The sequence below is a fragment of the Bos indicus genome, chromosome 11 (genome assembly GCF_029378745.1).
Source record: "Bos indicus isolate NIAB-ARS_2022 breed Sahiwal x Tharparkar chromosome 11, NIAB-ARS_B.indTharparkar_mat_pri_1.0, whole genome shotgun sequence".
Taxonomy (NCBI): domain Eukaryota; kingdom Metazoa; phylum Chordata; class Mammalia; order Artiodactyla; family Bovidae; genus Bos; species Bos indicus.
The window spans coordinates 68562377-68586829 of NC_091770.1; the positions used below are offsets into that span (position 1 = coordinate 68562377).

At 48.2% G+C, this 24453-nt stretch overlaps 1 protein-coding gene across 3 annotated transcripts in view; it reads left to right on the forward strand.

Annotated features, from left to right (window-relative positions):
* The first annotated feature begins 6885 nt into the window (after nt 1-6885).
* Nucleotides 6886-24453, forward strand: part of GALNT14 (polypeptide N-acetylgalactosaminyltransferase 14) — a 215694-nt gene continuing 198126 nt past the window's right edge. The window contains exon 1 of one of the 3 annotated variants that reach the window (XM_070798931.1): nt 6886-7565. In XM_070798931.1, the coding sequence (XP_070655032.1) occupies nt 7437-7565 (129 nt within the window). In that variant the 5' untranslated portion in view covers nt 6886-7436. The remainder of the gene's footprint in view (nt 7566-24453) is intronic. The other 2 variants (XM_019970475.2, XM_070798930.1) reach the window with 2 other exon arrangements.

The window sequence follows — 24453 nt, forward strand, 5'->3', positions numbered from 1 at the left end:
TCCTGGACGCCTTACACCACCCTCAAAGAAGCCAGGAACCTCCCCACAGCCCTGGTTTCTGCAGCAGGAACCAGCAAGGTCTTTCACAGGCATGCCACAAAGCAGCTTCCTGTGTTCTTATGTAATACGTCTTTGCAGCTTAAACCTTTAATTAACCAGAGATGTCATCGAGAAAAGTTTGCCAAGGAAGAGGATGCCTGGTTTAATTAAAAAGATCTTTAATAGTTATTACGGAAATCAATTTGGAATTCAGGCCTGAGAGCAGTGATGGGGGAAGAAGTCGCTGAAAGGAACTTTGCCATCTCTCTGGGTAATGGATTTTAACCCTTTGATCTGCATTGCATCAAAATCCCTGGGACAGTGGTCCAGGGGGAGGCAGAGGGATGCTTATCGCTCATCACTTTTGAATCTACCTTCCAGATCCAAGAGGCGGATCTGCCTTATATATGGAAAGCCTAACCTTTCTGTTATGCAGTTATCCTGGCAATTGAAGGAAATAGAAAGCCATTATAAATTGAAATTCTCCTACCTCATAAGTATAAGCTATTTTTTTTCCCCAAGAGATGCATTATTTCTCCCTGAGGATTTGTGCTTGGATTTTACATCAGTCATCTATTACTGCTCAAACCCACCTTCTTTGGATCAAGCCAGAACAACAAAAAAAAAAGGGATTTGGCTCTAAGGAGCACAAGGGAAATATTATTTTCACTCGTCTCATGAAAATGATGACACAAAAGGTGAACTAGCCAGAGGATGGGCAAAATAAATTGTCTGTGTTGGGGAAAACTGCAAAAAGGAAAGAGTTTTTATTTTTTTTTATAAACAGCATCCTGCCAACAGGGAGTTAGTTTTAATATCATCCTCTGAGGCAGCCCTGTTGAGTTCAAATGTTAAAAGCACTTTTCAAATAATCTATGTTTAATTAATATTTGTACAGCACTTAGCAAGGGTATCTGAAGACAGGTGCAGAGTATGGCTACAAAAACGATTTTCCTGTTGCAATGTTAGCTCATTCTCAGGCAGACTGAAGCACCTCTACCTGGAGTTCCTATCATTACTCAGTGGGAACTCAGTGGAAACTGAGTGGAAACTGAGAGGATGGACTAGATCTTTCAGCACTCAAGCCTGCATCCTAATCATCAGCTTACACTTTCTTGAGAAGATGAGAACAGGCTGGTATTTATTGGTATTCCTTACAGCAAATTGCCCAGAATCTGGGCCCACAATATCTTTGTTGATTGCTTGGCTGATTACCTGAAACTTCTGGGTTTATTAGTCCCCAAAACATCTCAGCTCCCTGTTTCACTTGGTCTGTTGAACCTAATGAGGGGTGTCACTTGGGAGAATTAGGGGTTTGGGGTAGAGGCTTTATAATGCAGGCTCTACTGAAGAACTTGTCTTGCTGGAGATAGATCAGGTAGCTTCTCTAAGCTCCACTTTCCTCAATTACAAAATAAGAAGCATTGAAGTAGATGGTCTCCAAGATCCCTTCTGGTTCTAACATAGTTTGATCCACTATTTCTCCTTTGTCTTCACTGGGTGTGTCTGTTCTAAGTTAGTGGACTGATGGTACACAGGAAATCTCAGTGCTTATTGAAACATTTCTGCCTGAGTACGGATTGTAAACTGGCAAGCAGCAGTCTGGATCCAGTCTGCAGATCTGTTTAGTTTAGCCTACCTAATATTTATTTTGGAGGAAGGATGGGAATTGAATTAGTTTACAACAGTTAAAATCCAAGATATATCCTGAAGTTGGACTTGTGTTTCTGTTGAGATGTTGGAAAATTTTGGTACTGCTTCATCTTCACGCTCAATGATCAATTAGGATTACTTTCTTGTGAGTCCTAAATGGACCCCACCACTTCCCACTATGTCTCCAACAAGCTGAATGTCAGTCCCATTGTTTTCATTGTGTTTATGCTGTCCTTGACCTCATCCCACTTCACTCATTCATGGCCCATAGAGGCATGTGGGTAGAGGAAGAGAGAGTTTGAGGAATAATTAGAGTCCAATGTCAGGAACCTCCTGTCCTTTGAAGAGACATCCGTGCCAGGATGCTTCCTGAGATGTGTGAGTTTCTAGGTGGATAAAGTGCCTTCAGTTGGGTGGATAGGATCAGACATCCATTGACTGATATGGGTAGCACAATGTTTTCCCATTTAAAGCCAGCTCTCTCTCCTTTGAACAAATGTGAATATCATTCACTCAGAATAGTGCCCCGCAGGAACACTGAGGCTACCCCAAACTCAGCACATACACAAAAGAATTTGAACAGAAAAGACCCTTTTGTCACCTAAAGTGATCAATCCTCTTTTAGCAACATCAGTGGAATCCCCCTGTCCATTAGAGCGGCCATCTAATTTATTGCCTAAAATAGGAATTTATTAAAAGTTAAAGGGGGCACTATTAATAATTATGCCAGGAAAATACTTCCCTAAACAAACTGGGGCATGTGGTCACTCTGCTCAATGTGCAACACCCCCTAATGACTTGATTACAAAAGCTGCCATTGGCCACAGTAGGTTGTCTTGGGAGCCAGGTTCGTCCCATTTCCACCCCTGGGGCCTGCGTGGCTCCTCTCATTGTTGAAATTCCTGCCAGATTGGAGAGGACTCATCCTGTTTCCATTTCTTCCAGGAATTGAACTCTCCTGTCCACTTCTACCTTTCTCTGATGCTCTAAACTTAAGATGGCATCACTGACTCAATGGACATGAGTTTGAGCAAACTCAGGGAGATAGTGAAGGACAGGGAAGCCTGATGTTCTGCAGTCCATGGGGTCTCAAAGAGTCGGACACAACTTAGCAACTAAACAACAACAAGACTGTCTTTGACTCTCAGAGATGATGCACGTGACCATTAGATGTGGCTCTCTGAAATTTGGGTCCTGGGGAATGGATGAAATCTCTGTTTGGATCTCTCCATTTCTTTTCCTGCTCCTGTTCCCCTCTTTCAGAGACCCTGCTAGGTAATTCAGGTTAAAGAATTTCCCTCTACTTTTCTTTAAGCTAATTGGGTCATCCGTTCATGCTGCTAGAACTTTACATTTTCCATGGGGGGAGGGGTGGTCCCTGGCTCAGGTCCCTGCAGGACACCAGCTCTGAAGATCACACCACTTTCACAACCAGCAAAGGCATATCATTGCAGCAATAGTGAGTTTTATACTTGGCATTTGGGTGAGGAACAAAGAAAGTTTGGGGGCATTTCAAATAATGAAAGAAAGGAGCAGGCTTTTGAAATGCAAAGATATAAATCCCTTTCCAGGAGGCAAATTATACAGTGGAACAGAAGGGAAAAGAAAGGGAAGGAGGGGTTGAGGGGAGTAGGGTGGTGAAAGGAGGTGTTTAATGGATAGAGAAAGATCCAGAAAGGTGAGGTTCAGATCCTTCAGATAAAGCCACCCATCTACTCAGCGAAGATAAGAGGAAAAGCTGGTTGGCTTTATTCTTTTGACAAAGATGCACCAACGTGGCAGAGAGAGGAAGGAAGAGGGTTGGTGACAGCTCATTCCCATTTACCACTGAACTATCCTATCACTCTATAAAAAGGAGTTGCAGGAGACACGGGACATACAGTTTGACAGAATCTACAGTGGCAAAGAAAAAGAAGAGGAACACAGAGGAAAAGAGAGCTGATGTATTATTTACAGGTAGAGAACTTGAACAAAGCAGGATGCAAAAACAGGCCCAAAGACTCGTGTTTGTACGACTGTGGGATGAAGGCAGACACCTCTGAATTCTTGCTGCTGTACCTTTTGCTGCTGGAGACCTCTGTCAGTGCTGGGCCGGCGTGCCTGTGTGTCAGCTCATTGCTGTGCTCCAATCTGCCCTGCTCTTGGTTACATTTCCCTGCGGCCCGGAAGGAGTAAAGTTCTCACCAGGAAGCTGCTGGGCCTCTGTAGGTGCAGTCTCATTAGGCTGGGCACAGAGGGCATCTCGCTGGTAGTGGCAGGTCTAATAAGCATGCAGATGGAAGACACACGCGCACACACACACTCTCACTGAAGTCACGCAGTGGGCAGAGAGGAGGGATTCGGGGAATTGGATCCAAAAGGAACAAAAGGCTGCAGTCTCTGCAGTGAGCTGAGTGAGAGTGACAGGAAGACAGCGAAAGGCAACCAGAAGCAAAGTGTGAAAACCCACAGCCAAAGGCGCTGGGGAGCATATGCCCTGGACTTCGTGGCTTCCTCCTCTTCCCAGCTTACATTGGCTCCATATGCTGCTTCACATAGCGTTCCCGGGCCATAATGGGTTTTATTCCATAGTTTTTATACGAACGCGGATGACTCACATCTGCTCCAATACCCAATTCAGTCTCTAATGTCTTCGGCTGCTAGGAGAGAACTTGCCAATTGACAGGAGTGGCAAAAAAAAAAAAAAAAAAAAAAGCTTCAATTCAGGGATAAGGAAGGTTACCACCCCATAGGTGTGAGCTGGAAGGCCTTTGAGAGGGCAAGACCTTAGGGATGGGAAACAGACCCTGGGAAATGAGGAATTTGCTCCAGACTATCAAGACCTGAGGGTGAACCATTAAAGGGCAATAGGACAGTCCTAATTCAGAATGTACTTATTTTTCTTATTTCCCTGTCATGTTAAATCTTTTGCTAGGAACTTTTCTTCCCCATATAGACTGTGATGAGAAAAAAGTCACTTGGATTAATCACCAATGATAGCTAATCCCCCACTGGGATCAACTGTGTTCTGCATTACTTAAGCTGGTTATTAAAGTTTTAAATATTTGGGGGAATGCCTGGATAGGCTGGAGGCTGGGAGAGACTTAAAGGGCTGGGCCCTGCATGGAGACTCAACCTGGCTTCCAGATGTTTGAAGTCCCGTCCGAAATCAATTTCAAACCTAATGACAGTGACTGGCTTGATAACCCAAACTAATATGGCTTTTGGCTGGATCAGGTAATGACACTTGGCAAAACTGGATTCCCTTGACAGCTTTCATAGGCCCAGGGAATCTCCTCCACTTGAATGGAGGACAAAGTAGTAATCAAGAAGCAAGCACCTTGAAAGTTGATAACCGCACTCCCAGGCATCACAGGCCCCGGATGGAGCTGCCATGGGGAAACTAGGGCCTCAGTTTCCCCAGATGCCAGACAGCACGAAGCACCTTACATCCTCAGCAGCAGGCGGTGTGTGCTGCTGCAACCATCTCTAAAGCTTGGCGGTGGTGTTGTGTAACTGTTTGCCATCTGTTACTCAGAAGCAGCACCACAAAGCGCTGAGCAATGGACTACGGAGCTGCGGCTCCTGCCTGGAGCTGACAGCATCTCAGCAACTTGCCTGGGGGTCCCCTGCAGAGCCTGCCGCAGAACACTTAGCAGGCTCCAGACCGCAGGTCCAGGGCAAGGCTGCTGGAAGGGATCCAGGAAGCTCATGATACTGCAGAGAGGGGTTCTCTTGCTGCTGCCCCCAGCCCTCCCAGACTGTGATCTACCTGGACCTCTGCCCAGCCAAAGCAGTGGCTGGGGAGCCTACCCCAACCTTTCAGAGTACAGAGTTCTAATAAAGGCAAATGGTTCTGTGTGATGGTCTGAGAGCTCAGCTGAATCTTGAGATGGGCTGGCAAGACTGCTCAGCTTTTCTGGGCTGTTTTATTTTCTATCTTTGTTCCCACCCAAAACTTCTTATCTACAGCCTAGCCAAAAACACGATGGAGCTAGGAGGAAAGACTGTCCTGTGACTGAAAGACAATGTACCAAATACAGGAGCAGATGCCTCCATTTTTGACTCCACTTTTTTGCTGGCTTTGTCTTCCTGAAGAGTGAATTCTGGAGCCCTACTTCACACCTGCCCTGCCTCCTATGCTGGGCCCTGTGGGGAGAGGCAAAGAGGATGATGGCTAGAGTAGGAGGTGCATCACTTTCACCTCACCAACAACTTGATGAGATAAGCATTCTTCCAAGTCAGGCTCACACATCAGATGGCACTGTTCCCCAGGGAGAGCAAGGTGTCGTTCTCCCCCCCTTTCAGGGATCAGATGATCAAGTAACACCAGCACCTTGCACTTAGCTTTCACAACTATTCATTCACTTGTAAATCGTGCCCATTTCACAGATGAGGAATCTAAGCCTCCTGAGGTCTCCGTGATTCACACAGCTATTGCGGCTGACTGGGGCCAGGAACCCCTCATCCAGTGTTATCAGTGTCATTCCAGCCTAGCTGAGGCCCATGTAGGAATCCGGTTCAGACTGTGCTCTGCCTCTGGACCCAAGTAGTTTTAATCTTCAAGAGGAAGAAGGATGCACTTCCAAAAGGCATTTGGGGAAAAGGGCTTTTGAAAGATAGCCCTCTGCACCCACTACCCCCCTCCCTCCAAGTCACTTTGCAATGTTGACTTTGCAGTGTCAACCACATGGTTGACCCAACTTTGGACCCCACCCCCACCCCCTTTCTGCAAACACAGAGCCCTGATGCTCAGGGAGAGAAAACTCTTAAGGGAGGTAATTGCACCTTAATTTTTAAAAGGATTTCTTTAAAGTTAAATTTAGACCAACTCAGCGTTCCATTAAGCAGAAAAAGTTGCCAGGCACCTGCAGGCAGGCAGAGAAACACCCTGGGGAGTTGGCTGAACTCGGCCTTGGCCCTGAATGGCCAGGAGAGTGACCCTCGGGTGAGGCAGCAGGCCTGCCAGCGTCCTAAGGTCCCAGCGCCAGCTCCCCTAGGGTGGGTGCACACAGAGCGGGACCAGGCTGCGAGCGCCACGTGCAGACCCCCGTGGCGAGCGGGAAAGTCCTCCCAGGCACCGCTCCTCCAGGCACCGGCTGGCCTTTGGGTCCCGGCGTGCAGCTGGGGGCGGCGGGTCTCGCGGACGCACCGTTCCAGCCCCGCCCCGCCCCATCCCAGGATGGCCCCCGAGCTGCGCGCGGGGCTCGGCGCGGGCGGCCCCAGAACAGCACGCGGCGGAGTCTCGGTGGGCGGGCGGCGATAGCGCCCGCTCTTAGAGCCCAGCTCGCTCCCGCCCGGATTCCCTTTCGGAGTCGGTCTGTCTGTCGGTCCTCCCTTCCTCCCTCCCCCATCTCTCCCTCCCTCCACTCCCCGCTGGAGCTCCTCGCGGGGTGCCGGGCACAGCCTCGGATTCTTCCCTCCCCGCAGCTCGAGTCAGTTTCCCTCGCGGCGGCGGCGGCGGCAGCGCGGGGAGCATCTCGGCGGCCACCGCGCTTCTCCGGCTGGAGCGGTCGTCCAGCTTGGCGGCCCCTCCGCCCTCGCCTGCCGCGCCTCGGGGCACCGCGTGGTCCCCGCTTCTGCTCGCTGCTCTCCCGAGCGGGCGGGGCGCCTGGCAGGCTCCCGCCGGTCCTCTCCCGCTCCGGATCCCGGGGCTAGCGCTCGCGGGAGCAGGGCACTCTCCAGGACACCTGCCCCGCCGACCCTGACCGCCAGGGGGTGCCCCCGGGGCGCAGTGACGCCCAGAGGAGAAGGCAAGCGGGACCATGCGGCGCCTGAGTCGCCGCCTGGTGCTGCCAATCTTCGGGGTGCTCTGGATCACCGTGCTGCTGTTCTTCTGGGTAACCAAGAAGAAGTTGGAGGTGCCGACCGGACCCGAAGTGCAGACCCCCAAGGTACGGGGTTTGGCTGCGCGCCAGGCGCGGGGCAGTGATTGGCAGGAGGGCGCGCAGCTCGCGCGCGGGGTTTGCGGGCTCCCGGGAAGCCAGGGCGGGGGTCTGGGCGCTGCGAGCAGGTAACCCGGCGCCGGATGCGGCTACAGTGTGATATTTCTGGATTTTACAAAAGCTCAGGGGGCATCCCCGGCCCCGCGCTGTGTGGAAGTGGGAGTGGGTGTGGGTGGCGGGCGCGAGCTGGCTTGCGGAGCGGGGCTCTTAACTTGGGTACAGCTCGCCTGGGTCCCGGGGCGGCGAGGGCGCAGCGGTCGAGCCGCCCGGGGGTTGGTGGTCCGTGGACTCTGCGAGATAGTAGCTGGTGGGGGTCGAGTGGCAGGGCCGGCCGGCGCTTGGCGCCCGAGAGAAGTCTGGCGGCCGCGCTGACCTCCTTCCTTCCCGCAGCTGCCAGGCCGGAGCAGGGGAGGCCGGAGGCCCGGGGGTGCTCCGCGCGCGCGTGTGCGGCGCGGGCGAGCGCCCTGCAGCGTCCCGGGCGGCTGGCGCCCGGGCCCACCCAGCCTGTCGCAACCCTTGCTTTATAATTGTCTTCGATCTCTTCATCTGCATTGGAAGTTGAAATGAATGTGCCCTGAACATCACTAAAGAGCCTGTAAAAACAGACGCCTTGGTATTGGTGGGGAGTTGGGAAAATGAGAGTCTAAGTGGCTTTTCCAACTCCTGCCCAGGCGGTTCATCTGAGCGGAGCCACTGGGCTCTCCCTGCAGGCTCAGTCTTACCTTTACTCAGAGCCCCCATTCCTCGGTCTCTTCTTCCACAGACCTGGCCGTGGGACACAGAAGGGGGCCTCAGGGGGGTTTCCTGACCAGCCAGGCAACATTTATGAAGGGGTCCAGAGAGGTCATCCAGTAACTGTGAAAGACCCCTTGGAGAAGCTTATGGTCCCAAGCAGGAGACTGAAAATAATGGGGAGAGAGGGGAGTAAGTACAGCGCAAAGGACCGACTAGGTGCCAGGTACATGTGGGTGCTTCATAAATAGTTGTAGGAGTTGGGTGGGATTCTCCTTATTCCATATATTAGGAAACTGATTCAGTCTTGCCTTATGCTACTGATTTGAACTCAGACCTCTGATATTCAGGATCTTTCCACTGTATCAAGTTGCCTCTGAGATTGCCTTTTAACTGTCTTTGGGCACTTACATTCTGAAATCTTGCCAGTGCTTGATTGAATTCCCCAAGCATTTATTGATGATCTGCTGTGTGCCAGGCAGTGTGCTAGCTGCTGTGGGTACAGAGATGCAGAACCTATTCTCTGCAGGCAGGGGATTTGCTCAGGAATGGACCAGGACCATACAGTGTGCCCTAGGTGTCGTGGGGTCCTGGGGACTTAATGGAGGAGGAGGAGGAGGGCACAGGGAACTGAGTAGAGAAGGAAGAACAGTAGGTTTGGCACTAGGTAGGGAGGGTGTTCCAGGTAGAGGTTAATCGCACCAAACAGGCTGAGAGGAATGACACAGCATGCTGGGTGAGTTTGGCACAATTCGAGCGTCAAAGCATGTGGCTGATGGCGGGGATGAGCTTGGGGGTAATGTGTAAGAGTCCTGTGGGTAGGACCTTGAGGGTTCCAGGGGGCCTTGAGGCTGCATTAAGCAGGGGAGTGACAAGGTCAGATGGATGCCTTCCAACAGCCTTCATCACACTGGATCGATTTTCTCATTCCCTTCGGACCCGCCCATAGATCTGGGGAGCTTTTCCTCTTTTTCCTGGGTGGTTCTGCTTCTTGTGATGCAGTTAATGATGCCTGCGGGGACATGTACTCTCTCTGTTTTGTGTTGAACTTCATTACCTTAAGCTTGCTTATTCTAGTTTACTCCAGGGAGCTGGGACCAGAGATCTGTTTCTCCCTTCGTGCACTTTGTTGTTCTTCCTTACCTGCTTCTTCTCATCCCGCCGTGCGTTGAGCACACATTTACCCAGTGCAGCCACAGGCCAGGCTCTGTGCTGGGTTTCGGCATTGCTATGAGGAGCACACTCTGCCTCTGCCGTCTAGGGGTGGCTCTCACGACTTCCTGGTTGAGGCAGAATTGCAAACAAATGAGTAGTGGGATGGGGTGGGGGTAGTGGTCTCATGTCAGATATAGTGCTGTGCAGCCACGGAACAGGGGTCTCCTAGTTTTGACTACTTGCTCATTGTCTTAACATCTTCTTTCTCCCCCATTTTCTGTCTCCTTTATAACCATGAATTCTTTAGACTTGAACAATCTTGATACTTATTATTGTTGGTCACCCTTTCTTGTTAGTCTATTTCTTCTTTCTTTCACCTGTATTATGACTTTGTGTGTCTACTTACATATGTGTGTATATTCATGGGTGTATTTTGTGTCTGGTGGATGAGCACCCCTCTGCATCTTGGTGCATATGTATCTGAGGCGAGGGATGGAGAGACAGAGAGAGGTCCCTCTCAGTGCCACAACAGTCGTTCCCATCACTGATCTATCGGGAAATTTGCATGCTGGGTCCCAGGGAGTGCAGTAGGATTCCAAACCTGACTCCATGTCAGAACCACCTAAGAGAGCTCGTTTAACATACATGTTTTTATATTTACTGCAGAGATTATGATTCTGTGGGTTTTGGCAGAAGGTCCTAGAATCAGTATTTTTTTTTTTTTTTTAACAAGGGCCCCATGTGAATCTGAAGTAGCCTATTGACAGATGGTTTTGGAAGCTAGATGAAGAATATCAAGTCTATGGGGTTTTTTGTGGTTCAGTGGGCCCCGTGTAAATATGGCCGAATAATTTCATTCTTCTTGAGTTCCTGGTGGTCCAAGCTTGTGTGAGCATGTGCATTCATGTGAAATAACAATAGCTAGCATTTGCATTGGATCTCACAAATTCACAAACTCCATTTCACATGTATTAGCTCATTTAAGCTTCACAATGACCACAGACAATAAGGCAGATCATACTTTAATGCACATGAGCTTGAGTAATGAGGTTAAACAATTGGCTCAAGATAGCAGGGCTATTATTAAGTGGCAGCATCAGCACAAGAGTGGAATTGGATCATCCTGGCAACCACCCACAGCCTGTGCTCCTTCCTTTCGGATGCCTGGGTCTTTGCTGGGGGATGATGGGGTGAGGTAAGGTATACTTTCCAAGCACTTCATAACTCATTCCTAGGTGCTGGTCTTTGTAGAGCTCCAGGGAGGTTGGTGTAGTCTGTGGGGAAACCATCTCAGAGGGAGGCCTGCCCTACCCATGGAGGAGGCCATCTGGGGCCGTGGAAGCACTTCTGGCTGGACAGAGTGAACCCTGCTGGGACAGGTCCAGTGGGAGGCTACAGCGTCACTGGGTGGTTGCAACACCCTTGGTCTAGGAATCATTTGCCAGGGCAGAGATTGTTTCCTCAACAGTAAGAATTATCCAGGGACATTTGTCTATTGTAGGGTGAAAAATTTGGTTGTTGGGTGAGTTCAGTATCCCAGATTTCTCTAGATGATGCTTCTGCCCAGTCCTGGGGAGAGAGCTCTTGCCTTGGATGTGTCTGAAGCCATGGGGACTCTGCCTAGGGCTCTTCCCAGTGTGGTAGAAGGGTCAGTTTGTTTTCCAAAGCAAGAGCAGTGGGCTCCCTTCCCTCTGAAATATTTAGAGAAGTTGAAATGGTGGAGGGATTGGACAGGAGAGGGCTGCAGCCAGGACTCCTTGGCTGGGGACTTCCCAGCTTGTCCATTCCATGCAGCCAGTTGCCTTTGCTGGGAACCAGGCCCTGACTCTCTTCCTCAATGTAGGAAATATCCTCACTCACCTGGCAGTGGGATCTCCAAAGTGGGCCTGATAATAAAATAAAACCTATGCCCCGTCACAATCCAAGTGATATGGAGAAGCCAGGCTGCACTCTTGGTTTAAGAAAATTAATTGGGTTTTTTTCTTAGTTTCAAGAAGGGCTGGTTCTATTAATAGCTCAAACAAAGATTTCTTTAAGTTTGACTTTTCAATGTTGATTTGATTTTTATGGGGAGTCCCACCCCCAAATTCAGCAAAGCTCTAATTCCTAATTGAAAATCATGTAACAAGCTTGATGCTTTCATTTAAACAGGATTTTAGCAATAAGTACTGTACCACTAAAAAAAAAAAAAAAGAAAAATGTTTCCATTTCTTCTCTATCATTTGTTTGCCATTTGGAGAATTATTCAATGACTGACAGAGTTTTTTTTGTTTTTGTTTTTTTTAAACAGCATATTTTTCTCTTATTTTCAAGAAACTAAAATTTAGGCCAGGGGCTTGCTGCTGCTGCTGCTAAGTCGCTTCAGTCGTGTTTTACTCTGTGCGACCCCATAGACGGCAGCCCACCAGGCTCCTCCGTCCCTGGGATTTTCCAGGCAAGAATGGAGTGGGGTGCCATTGCCTTCTCCGAGGCCAGGGGCTTAGGGCTTAGTAAAAGAAGAATGTGAGGCCTGAGGGTAATTTTGGAGGAAGGTATTGGAAATGTAAAGGCTTTGAGTAAAGTGCCTCGGGCCCATGTAAATGTATTTGTGCTGTGCTAGAAATGTGGCAAACAGCTGTCAGAAAGGAGCTTGTTTTCTGTAATATTTGCATACTGCACACGCCTTATGTATATAGCACTGTCATTGTATTCCTCATTTATTAGATAATTTCTTCCACACACACACACAAATTCATCAGTTTTAGAGAGAGGCCCTAATAATCCGCTGAAGCTCCGTGGGCATATTTTAGATTCTGTTCAGGGAATTTCAACTCTGGCACGACCAGAAACAGCCCGTTTTCAGATGAACCTTCATCCTTCGTGAACATTCGTGCCTGTGTGTGCTGGTGCCCACGCTGGGCACTGTGCTGATTTCACATCTAAGCAATTCCTGGAGAAGGTGGCGGGGATGATGCTGCCTTCGTGGCCCAGATGTGGCTACCATGAGAAGCTGGGAAATATGAGACTAGCAGTTTAGAACTCCAGGTATTCAAGAAATGGCATGCCTTGCTTTCTAGATATTAACAAGCTTAAAGCAAAACAGAACAAAACAAACCACCGCCCCCCCGCCCACCTCCCCAAAAAGAAACCAAACCCTGAGCTCCCCTGTACTCCTCTCTTGCCTTGATCAGCCCCATCATGCTGGTGGCAATTTCTCTTCCCCGGGTCAGTTTTGGCCTGCCTGGGGTTGTACCCTTGTCCCAGCTGGTATTCTCCCCAGGCCGTATCCCAGGGACCCACAGATCTATTTTAAGGGAATCTCTTTGAGTCAATCTGGGGACCTGTCTCTCCCTCTCTGTCCCTAAACCCTTGTTCTCCTAAGTTGCCTGGTGCTCTTGGAAACAAAGACCAGGAATCCCCATCTCAAGATTTCCCAGAGGCCCAGAATGATACTTGCTGCAATCAGAGAAGACACAGGGACAAAACCAGAAAGGAAAGAGAAATTAATGTCCCTGTCACAAGCTTCCCCAGCCTGTCTAGAGACTACCCTTTTCCAAGGTTGCTCATCTGTTTGTATCATTTAAAAGTGCTAATCTCCACTCATAAGAGGTCATTTATTAGCTCAACAGGGACAGAATGAGGTTGCCCTTGGCTGATGCCTAAGGTCCAGGATCTTTACGAGGCCAGGTTCATGCCATCTCATCTGCTTCCTCTGCCTCCATCCTTTCCCACACCTCTCCCATCCCAAATTTCCAAAATAGTCTTATGCATTATCAGGCACCCAGGAACAAATTTTGAAGTTGAAGAAATGTGTTTCTGTGCCTCTGTTTAGTTTCTAACGTTTACAGTTATGTCATTCTTCCAGAGCATTTCGAAGTCCCTGATGTATTTTTCGGAAAAGGAATCTGAATTAGAAAGTAGGGACAAACCCCCGGCTCCCCTCTCTGGGGGTGTCTGTGAACCCTGCTATGACTTTTGCACATTCCACTTGAGATCAGTGTTATAGACCCGCCATCTGTTTGGGGAAGTGAGTCTCTACAGCTGACTGCTGCCTCTTCCCGCTTGCCCGCAGTGATCCGGAGCTGGGTAGTTGTCCTTCCTCCTTGTCTGGACCTCAGAGACTCAAACTGTGCACCAGGGTCGAAAAATGGGGACCCCAGCCCTCTCGTGGCAGCTCCCATCATGTCATAACCAAGTGTGGGTTTGCCCTCTGTTTTTTCTAATACACCTGGGAGCCCAGGTGTCTCTTTCTGCCATCGGTGGTGCCAGGGATCACTCAGATAGTCTTTTCTGGGCTCAGTCTCCTCATCTGTGAAATGGGAGCAGCACACTACAACCCTATCTATCCATCTCCCACTTGCCTTGCCAGCAGTCTGAGTCATTTTGCGTTACCTGTGAATAACTCTTGAAGTGAAACCTCATGGCTTTAAATAATTATACCACGGATACTCTGAGTCTATTACTTATCTTTTAATTATTTTATCAGAAACGCTAGATTAACCAAACACTAAATCAGTTTCTGAGTCCTGAGATGTTGAGCTGATTAAGAAAGAACCCCTTTGGGACAGTGAAAACTACATGCATGCACACACACGTGTACACTGGCACCCTGGGGAATTCTGCAGAAGCTCCTGAAATTTGCTGGCTCTGGCATTTTGGTATTTGAGGATAAATGGCCTGAGATGACCTTCTGGGGCAGCAGCCTTTGCATTCGGTAGCAGCTGCCGCCATCAGAGGACCTAATGGACACTAGGAAGCTGATGGCGAGAGGAAGGGAGATAACGTCTACAGTGAGAGGAATGTATATGCCTCCCAGGGAGTCCTCTTTCCTCCTGCTTTCCTTTCCATCACTTACTCTCCTCCCTTTATCACATTCTTCCTCCTTCTCTTACTCACATTTTCTGGGAAGCAAGAGGGCCCTGGAGCAGAGAGGCACAGGGCACTTGGTCAGGAGTCCCGGAAAGAAGTCTGGAGGCCTGGGAGCCTAGTACCTCCCTTCAGGCTCCGACCAAGGTCAGGAGCGGCTTGCCTAGCTGCTGGTCTGGACGCAAAGGCAGTTCTTTCCGAAGGAGGGATGTGTCTGCTCAGACGCCCTTTATCAGCACAAGTCCTTTTGGCTGGAATTAAGGGGCCAGTGGACCACTGCCTCCAGACAATGCCGATTTCAAGTATAGAGTCCCTTCTGCCTACCATTTCCCACAGACGAGATTAGGCACTTAAAAAAATAATTAAATTCTCCTCATATCACTTGTCTTCTTAACTGTGAGCACTACAGAGATCTTTCAAGGAAATGCAGGGGCGAGCAGCATAGGCACTTGTTCCTGCCACTGGATCTGAGTGCCCAGCCAAAGAGAGCCACCACCCAGCTGCCTCTTTCTAATGATCACGTTGTTTAAACCCAATTTGCATCTCATTCACGGCCAGGAGAGCATGAGGAACGTCTCCAGGGTGGGTAGGACCGCCCCATCGTGACACGCTCTTTCCCAAGAGGCAATCAGTCCCTTTCCTCAGTCCTCACTAAGGTTTGGAAATTAGGATTTTTTTCCTCTAATGGCCTAGGCTGAGGATTTATGTAGCTCCTGTTGTTCCTCTGAGAGCACTCTAATCGTTAATTCCCCACCCCCCGCCCCCCCAGCCACAGAGAGACTGAGCCGATCAATATTTATGCTCCCATCACTTGCAGCTGCAGTGTGTAGGCACAGTGGAGGCCAAACTCCTTGATGGTCATTGAGAAATTAGCTGGCATTCGTGTTTCAGGCTCATTGTTTTCTAGGATCTCCGGGAGATCAGACCACGTGGTCCATGGATTAACTAAGCCACCCAGATAATTGGCTGTTAATAGACGGGCAGTTGATAGCTGCCAGCTGAGTGCTGAATTGACAGGTCCTGATTGTGGTGGGCTGGTGGTCTTCACCTGCAGAGGGACTGCTCTGAATGATAAAGGTGAATCAGAAACTGGAGGATAAGAGAGACCTTCCTCCCTCCTCCTCTTCATGTGATGTTACAGAGTTTACAGAGCATTTTTATTCACAAATGCCTCCTTTGATTCTTCCTGCAACTGCATGTGGTGGGTGTTATTGTTACCCTCGTTCTCTGAAGTAGGATGAAAACTGAGGTTACAATAGGGAGGAGACAGGCAAGCTCGCCCAACCGTTACGTGGCCTTGAACTCACTCTTCTGACTGTAAAGCCTGTGCTGTTTCTATCATGGCTCTGCTCAATGTCCGGCTAGCTTCCTTTTCCAGGGGAAGTGGCAGTTCTTTTATATGTGTATGTGCTTTTTGTATATTTTCATCTGGACAAAAAGCTCGTGCTCTTGCTGAGAAATGATCTCTCTACCTCTGATAAACACCAGCATTGCTTTTCTGCATGTAAAGGGGAAGGGTGGGTCAGGTTAAGGGAACTGTACAACCTGTCTCTGAAGGGCCACCAGGACTTTGTGTTTTCTCCCAGGACAGGCCAGTTTAACTCAGTCTCAGACCCAGCAGAAACATGCTACGGGTGATTTGGGGAAGATCCTGGGCTGGACTGGCAGACTCGTGGTCCTGGGAGAAGTGGAGAGAGGCTTTCGTGCCCCTTCAGTCCTGTTGTCGGTACTGGCTCTGTCTTTCTATTAGTGAACCCCCCCAAGCCCCCACCCAGGATTGGCAAGGTTTGACAGCAGGAAATGAAGCTCTGCTGTCATTCAAGAGGCTGCTCAATGCAGAAGTCAATGGGATCCTGCAATTAAGACGGAAACTGTTGATCTGTATCCGTTTCGTGATGAATGTGGTTCTTAAACAATCAGAAGCAATTCCCCTCTAAGAGGAAAAATGTCATTTGAAAGAACCTAAGACGTACATCTTATTTGAAATGGAGGCAGGTAAATGGGGGAGTGACTCCAGGGAAGTGACTTTGGAAGGTACCCAGCATCACCTGAGAGAGCCTCATGGCTCAAAGATAGAGGGCGCCCTGCCTGCGTTGTGCTCTTCAGCCTTGAAGGGCCAGGGTTCAGCCATTTGGTGGCTGCTTTGGGGGTTGGGTGTGAGTAAGGGAGTTGCTGCCCATGTATATGCTTAAAGTTATGACAGCATAAAATCAGGAGGTTGCTGATATCTTCCTGGTATTTTTGTCTGCAGTTCTGGTGAGCTCCTAGAGAGCTCATGGTAATGCTTTTGTGATGTGGCCTGAATGTCACAGTCTGTATTGCGGGATCCTGGGCAGAAGCATTTTTCCACTCCTGTGCATTTCTACAGAGCGTGGCAACATTAATGGGGACAATATTTTTAAAGGATATGCTTGGAGTAAGAACGGAAGGAAACGTAAACCTAGTGAACTCTGATATTTTCCCTCTCTGCTCAAAAGTCCTGATGGTTTTCTAATCATTTGTTTAATTCTGGATCAGATAAACTCTCTGTAATTCTCCCTGCCTCTCTTAACACTGAGATTATGGCTTTTGCTTCAGGTTTTAGCTTTTCTGCTAAAACTGAGTGTGATTTTGGGGGCAGTGTCTTCTAAAGCTGAACATATGTATAATATATTAATATTCCTATGACCCTGCAATGTCACTCCTAGCCATAAACCCCAAAGAAATGCATTCGTATTTCAACGAACGCCTTGCATTCCAATTAAAGTCAGCACTTTTTTCTGTAAAGGGTCAGATACAGTAAGTCCCCCATATACAAACAAGTTCCATTCTGAGAGCACATTCGTAAGTCCAGTTTGATCGCTAAGTCCAACAACGTTGGCCTAGGTACCCAACTAACATAATCAGCTATATAGTCTTGTACTATAATAGGTTTATAATAGTTCTCACACAAATAATACATAAAAAACAAAAAAATAAAACATTTTTAATTTGGAAAAGGAAATGACAAACCACTCCACTATTCTTGCCTGGAGAATCCCACAGACAGAGGAGCCTGGCAGGGGTCCTCTGGGGTCACAGGAGTCGGACACAACTTAGCGACCAAAGAGACAGAGAATCTTACAGTCCAGTACTTTGAAAAGCACAGTATACAACAACTGGCATACAGGGGCTGGCATCGAGTGAACAGGCAAGAAGATTTACTAGCTGGAGGAGGGAGAGGAGGTGGGAGAAGGTAGAGCTGAAGGACTGTCAGCAATAGGAGACAGAGGGCAAGCTGCTGTTTCACTCATGCCTGACATTGATGGAATGCACGTTTGTATCTTTGAAAGTTTGCAATTTGAAGGTTCATATGTTGGGGATGTACTCAGAATCTTTTTTTTTTTTTTTTTTAGATCGTATGGTTTCTGTTGTAACTATTCAACTCTGATATTGTAGAGTGAAAGACATTATGTAAATGAAATGAGTGTGGCTGTGTTCCAGTAAAACTTTATTTATGGACCCTGAAATTTGAGTTTCATGTAGTTTTTCCCATCTTATGAAATGGATATCTCTTGGTGTGATTGTCAAAGATTTACAAATGTAAAAGCCATTCTTAGTTTGCAGGGTGTCCTAAGACAGGTGGCAGGCCAGATTTGGCCTTCAGGCTGTGGAAAGAAAGTAAAAGTGCTCAGTTGCGTCCGACTCTTTGCGACCCCATGGACTGTACAGTCCATGGAATTCTCCAGGCCAGGATACTGGAGTGGGTAGCCTTTCCCTTCTCCAGGGGATCTTCCCAACTCAGGGATTTAACCCAGGTCTCCTGCATTGCAGGAGGATTCTTAACAGCTGAGCCACCAGGGAAGCCCAAGAATACTGGAGTGGGTAGCCTCTCCCTTCCCCAGTGGATCTTCCCGACTGATGAATTGGCTGTGGAATTCTACTTAAAGTACAAGAACAGGCCAAACTAATCTGCGGTGTTTGGAGTCAGCTTCATGGTGACCCTTGGTTGGCCTCAGTGACCAGAAGGGAAACTGTGAGGCGGGGGAGCAGGGAGGGCGCGTTTGGGGAATTGTTACCCTGTTAGTTTCTTGATCTGGGTGCTTGTAACTTGCACAAAGTATGTTCGCTTTGTGGAAATTCACTGAATGCTTACTCTTTTCTGTTTGCATATGCCACCTCAATAAGGCCTTCGAAAAGAAAAGAATGAACTGAGTGGGTGGCTTCTGACTGCGGGTGTTAGCAACTCCTTTGAGGTCAGGGTACAGAAGTTTTCATTCTTATAGCCACTGGCTTCTGTTTCTGAACGGAGAACTGTCTTGATAGATCTTCCTAATTTCCCAATTCCTACTCTCTTTTACATACAGGGAGATGTTTCACAGCTAGTGTGGTACAGGTACCAGCCACCCAAAATACTATACCTGGAAGAGTTAACCTTTTAGTTGCTGAATCATAGGAAGATGGATAAGGGAGGGGAATTCTAAAGGAGACCCAGGCAGTGGGAACTGACAGTAGGAATTCGGCTGTTGGAGCTGCTCCATAGTGAATCTGGGCTGAAATCTACCTTTTTATTGTTAAGATGTGGAGGCTTAGATACATTTGTTGTTGGTTAGTTGCTCAGTCCTGTCCGACTCTTTGCGACCCCATGGACAGCCTAGCAGCCCACTAGGCTTCTCTGTCCATGTGATTTCCCAGGCAAGAATACTGGAGTGGTCAGGATGTTCCTGACCCAGGGATCGAACCCGTGTCTCCTGCATTGGGAGGTGGACTCTATACCGTCGAACCACCAGGGAAGTCCTACTTACAGTGAATGGAATTATATGGCATAAGCTACTGGCTTGTCGGAGAAAGCAATGGCACCCCACTCCAGTACTCTTGCCTGGAAAATCCCATGGACGGAGGAGCCTGGTAGGCTATAATCCATGGGGTCACTAAGAGTCGGACACGACTGAGTGACTTCACTTTCACTTTTCACTTTCATGCATTGGAGAAGGAAATGGCGACCCACTCCAGTGTTCTTGCCTGGAGAATCCCAGGGACAGGGGAGCCTAGAGGGCTGCTGTCTCTGGGGTCGCACAGAGTCGGACACGACTGAAGCAACTTAGCAGCAGCAGCAACTGGCTTGTAGAAAACCAGTTTTCCCTACCACCCCCCATCCAGCAAAAGAGCAGAGAACTAAGAACTCGAGCTCCTGTGAGTGCCAGGTGCTTCCTTTGTCAGACATCTGTCCTAACAGCCCTATGCAGTAGGCATCGGTAGCTTTGTTCTTCAGGTGAGCAACATCAAGGCTTAGGGAAGTTAAGTGACTTTCCCAAGGTCATGCCACTTACCAGTGGAGGAAGTGGATTCCAACCCAGATCTGTCTGGCTCCAGAACCCACCTCTTCCCACTTCACCATGCTCACCCCGGCTTCTTTCTCTCCCCTCACAGTCACACCGAATGTGGTCTCCTAAAAGAGATGCTGAATATATTTTCCCCTTAGCAACCTGCCGTTATAGCTGGCCTTTGTTCTGCTTCCTAGAATTACACACATCTTGTTGAGACCAGAAGCTGTTGAATGAGATAGTTTATATCAGAAGCTATCTCTTCCAGGACAAGTCATTTTAAAACAATAGGCAAGGAGAAACTTTACAACACTTTCAAAGAGAAATATACTGTGCTTTCAGCTTTGTTTGCTGTCCCTTGTGAACATGTCCAACCTATAGAGGACTGGAGATGTTTCTGGTCCCAGGGTTAAACTTTAAAAAAGGATGTCTTCAAGCTGTCACATTCTTGAGAGTGTGAAGGAGCTTTCGGTATGCCTCCAGACTGATTAAAGAGGGGATGGCATGGACTTAATCAACAGACACTGAAAATGCAAAGGCTGTCGTGAATGGAAAACAACCCCTCCCCCACAGCACCCCTCGGAGAGGAATAGTCCTGTATTCAGCATAATAGCACCAATTATTTGGTTGTTTGTACTGAGGAGTTGAAAGCTATCATGTGCCGGGAAAATACTCAGCATGGAGCAGTAATTATGGATCAGCTGATAATAAAGGATGCTCTGGATTGACTACTAATTAGATTATTAGCACCAAAAACAAATACCTGCTATTAACCATGAATAAGCCACATTTATGATATTTCCTACTTTTAAATATATATTCCTTTTTATAATGTGCAATTTCCTTTCTTCCCTTTCTGTGCCAAGACTTCCCATTTTCCCCAGTCATATTAAGCATAGTTGTCTGTTCAGCTGTAACCAAGTGGTTTTCTTGTTTCCTTCCAGTCTCTCAAAAGGGGCTGAGAATGCTGACGAATTGAGTGTCACATGTCAGACCCTATGTGAGATGTGCTAGGTGTTTTCAGGGGAGAAGTCAGGGTTATTCCAGAGCGGGATCCAGGTCTTTCCCAAGGAGCACAACATCTTTATAAGGGGTAAGGGGATGTATGGGCTTCCCTAGTGGCTCAGATGGTAAAGAATCCGCCTGCAATGTGGGAGACCTGGGCTGAGAAGATCCTGGAGAAAGGAATGACTACGCACTCCAGGATTCTTGCCTAAAGAATTCCATGGACAGAGAGCCTGGTGGGCTACAGTCCACGGGGTCACAAAGAGTCAGACACAACTGAGTGACTTTCACTTTCACACTTTCTTTTCACAAGGGATTGTACATTTTTCCCTGTCAAATACTGCTGGAGTTAATTGCCAAAGAAATGACCCAGTTGCTTTTTTTGTGGCACTTTGAGATTTGGTCCTTGTCTTCCCGATCTGAGGAGATGGGATGGGCATTTGGGTGCTTTGAGTGTCTGCTCTCACCCTCCCTGGCAAGTAAGCCATCTTCCTACAAGTTGGTTGACAATGCATTCCCAGTAGAATGAGATTCTAGCTATCTTCTGCCCAGGGCAGATGTGTGTTCTGTGGGTAGGACCATGTGGGAAGAGCCCTCAGGAGCCCCCTGGGATGTCTGCAGGGAGCAGCTGGCTATGGTAGGAGTCAGAGGGCAGCTCTGGCCACACCCTCAATAAGTGGTGAAAGTGACTGTCAGGAGTCCTGCAGGAAGTGCTAGTGATGGAACTTGTTTGTGACCACCATTATAAGCTAGAAGGGAGAAGCTTCCTTAGGGAGAGGGGTGAACAGCTACCTATCAGGAGAAATGCAAGTTGCTCTATCTGTGTTAAGTATTCGTTCTTTCCAAGGCCTACCACAAGACAGGCAGGCAAGATTTAGCTGGTACTTGCCAGTACAGTCATACTTGGTGTTTAAGACTGGCACCTTTCTGATTAAATAGTGTCTGAGCCATATAGATTGTTCAGATGTTCTCTTTTGAATATTATCTCTGGATGATGTATTGATTACTCTTATCTTACCACTGAAGAACTTGAGGTTTTATAGCATCCAGTGGGAACTTGCCTAAGTCTACAGAGCTCAAAAGTGTTGGAGCCAAGACAGGTCTGGTTGATGCTGGGGTGCCAGTGAGGGAGTCAGCAAGTGAGAAAGACAGTGCTCTCTTTGAAGGAGTATCTCCCTTTGAGCACCCATTCAGCGTGGGGAGAGAGGCTTGTCAAACACGGGGAGACAGAGTGGGCCAGTTCCCCTGCACTAGGCCACAGGGTCAGGCTCATCTGTTCATCCAGCAAACCTATATGGGCATTGCTGGGTGTGAAGTGCTGTGCAGGGCGTGGGAGATGACTGAGCCTGATTCTGCCTGCCTTGCCCTGGATGAATTCTTAGAGAACAGTAGAGTGTGGCCCTGTGGCCCCTAGCTGGTGCCTGGCTATTTCTGTCTCTAGAGCCCTGACTCCTTCTTGGACTTTAAGGTGTGTTGCTTTATTCCTGGAAAGATAGAACTGTGGCCCTGGGATGGCTGTTTAATGGTGAAAGGGGCTGCAAGATGGCTGGAAGTCTTTTCTGTCCTTTGAGTTAAAATGGGATGTAAGGCCAAGGGAAATGGAGAGAATCTTTACATGGGTTCGTCAGATAGAAGTTTGAGACAATTGCTTTTGAATTTACTAGCAGTTGTTCTGCAAGGTTGAATTTCTTCCCCTGATCATGTCAGTCTGCTGTTAGCTCAGAAAACTGTGGTTGAAGTTTAATCTCCTCCTTAAAGCTCTTTCACTAAAACAGGAACCTGTTATTCCGCAGGGCCTCTTATTAGAAGTAGAAGGATTTAGGGCGGCCTTTTAAAGTCAGTTCAGTGAGTTTTGAAGAAGTCCATTTGCCAGGACCCACTTGTCCCCAAAGTGTCTGGTCTTTGAAAAGCACAGCACTAGTGGAAGGATAATGGGAAAGGAAAACCAGTCTCGGGATAGAAAAATAGGCTAACTGAGCAACCCACTTTAATTTAGTCAAGGATGCTTATTGTGGCTTTTATACTGTTTTGGACACTGTAGACCGGGGTTGGCCCATGGGCCAAATTCAGACCCCACCTCCTCCTCTGCTTAGTCTGTGGGCTAAGAATGTTTTTTAAAAAATATTTTTAGTGGTTGGGAGAAAAAAAAAAAACTAGAAAGAAAAATATTTTGTGACACATGAACATTATCTGAAATTCAAATTTCAGTGTCCATAAATATAGTCTTATGGGAACCATCACCCGCAATTATGAGTTGTCCGTGGCTGTTCTCACCCTCCTGTGGGTGGCGGAGATGATAGCTGAGATGGAGACTAGGTGGCCCATGAAGCTGAAAATTTTACTGTCTTTTAGGAAAAGTTTGCTAACCCCTGCCTTAGACCTTCGGAGAAGGCAAAGGCAACCCACTTCAGTACTCTTGCCTCGAGAATCCCATGGATGGAGGAGCCTAGTAGGCTATAATCCATGGGGTCGCTAAGAGTCGGACATGACTGAGCGACTTCACTTTCACTTTTCACTTTCATGCATTGGAGAAGGAAATGGCCACCCACTCCAGTGTTCTTGCCTGGAGAGTGCCTGTTTGGGCTGCCGTCTATGGGGTTGCACAGAGTCAGACACGACTGATGCGACTTAGCGGCAGCAGCAGCGGCAGTGGCCTTAGACCTTTGCTTCTCAAAGTGTGTTTTGGTGGTAGTTTGTTAGAAATGCAGTTTCTGTGGCCACTCCACAGCTACTGATTGAAAATCTGCATCTTGACAAGATACTCAGGTGGTCGGTGCCACATTTCCCTGTTTATTGAATTCAGCCTGATTCTGAGCTCCCATTCCCCTGGGTTGAGGTGGGGATTCCACATCTGTCACAGGTTCACAAGGGTCGAGAAGGCTTCCTCATTGCCTGGTGACATGGGAAGAGCCTGGACCCTTTTAGCATCATGGTCATGTCTGTAACATCATCATTTTAATGCTCTCGGGCTGGTGGGTTCCTTGTGATGCTGGGAGCCTGGAGCCCAGGGCCCAGCCTCCCTAGGGGCACCACACAGCCATTCCTCTTGGACCCTGCTGTCCTGGGGGTACCCACCACTTTCAGGACTGGCTACCTTTGTTATCTTGCCAAGCTGGAGGAATTCCCTTTTTCCATCACCTTCTGGGCTACTCATTCTTTCAACATACCTAAGCTTTTATATACCGTTTCCCTGGGAGGGAGGGAGTGTCCTGTCCGGGTTATATGCTGAGGTTGGGGGCTGGTACAGGGCTGGGGTGAGAGTGAGTGGGTGGAATGCAGTGAGGATGAATACAAATGAGGATCCTGGTGCTTTAGTCTACCACTGTGGTGTGTTAGGGTATGGCTGGGGGACATGGCCAGCACAATGCAGTGGCAAATCTAGGATATCTTTCTGCAGAACAGGAAGAAATTCTGAAGGAATTTAGAGAAAGGGCGATTGTGTGGGTGGCAGGAGTGGAGAAGTTCTTCCTAAGTTAGTGGGACTCAGCAAGAGTGGCCAGAGGTCCATGCAAACCAGGAGCAGCCCAGATGGCGAAAGAGTCTGAAAATAAAGCCATTTGCTTATTTTTGTTCTTAGATGTGAATGTGTATGAAAGTAAATGGATCTCTTCAATTGGGAATGTTATAGTCTACTCACTGGGACTTTGTTCAAGAAATGTTTTATAATTTAAGAATTTTTAACTGCTTGGAGTACATTAATTGCTCTTAAAGGGGCAATTCCGTGAAACTTGGACATGACATTCCCTTTCTCTTACTCCCTGGCCTAAATGAGAGCTGCTGTGTTCTGTATTTCTCATCAAGGCTGATTCTGGTTTTTC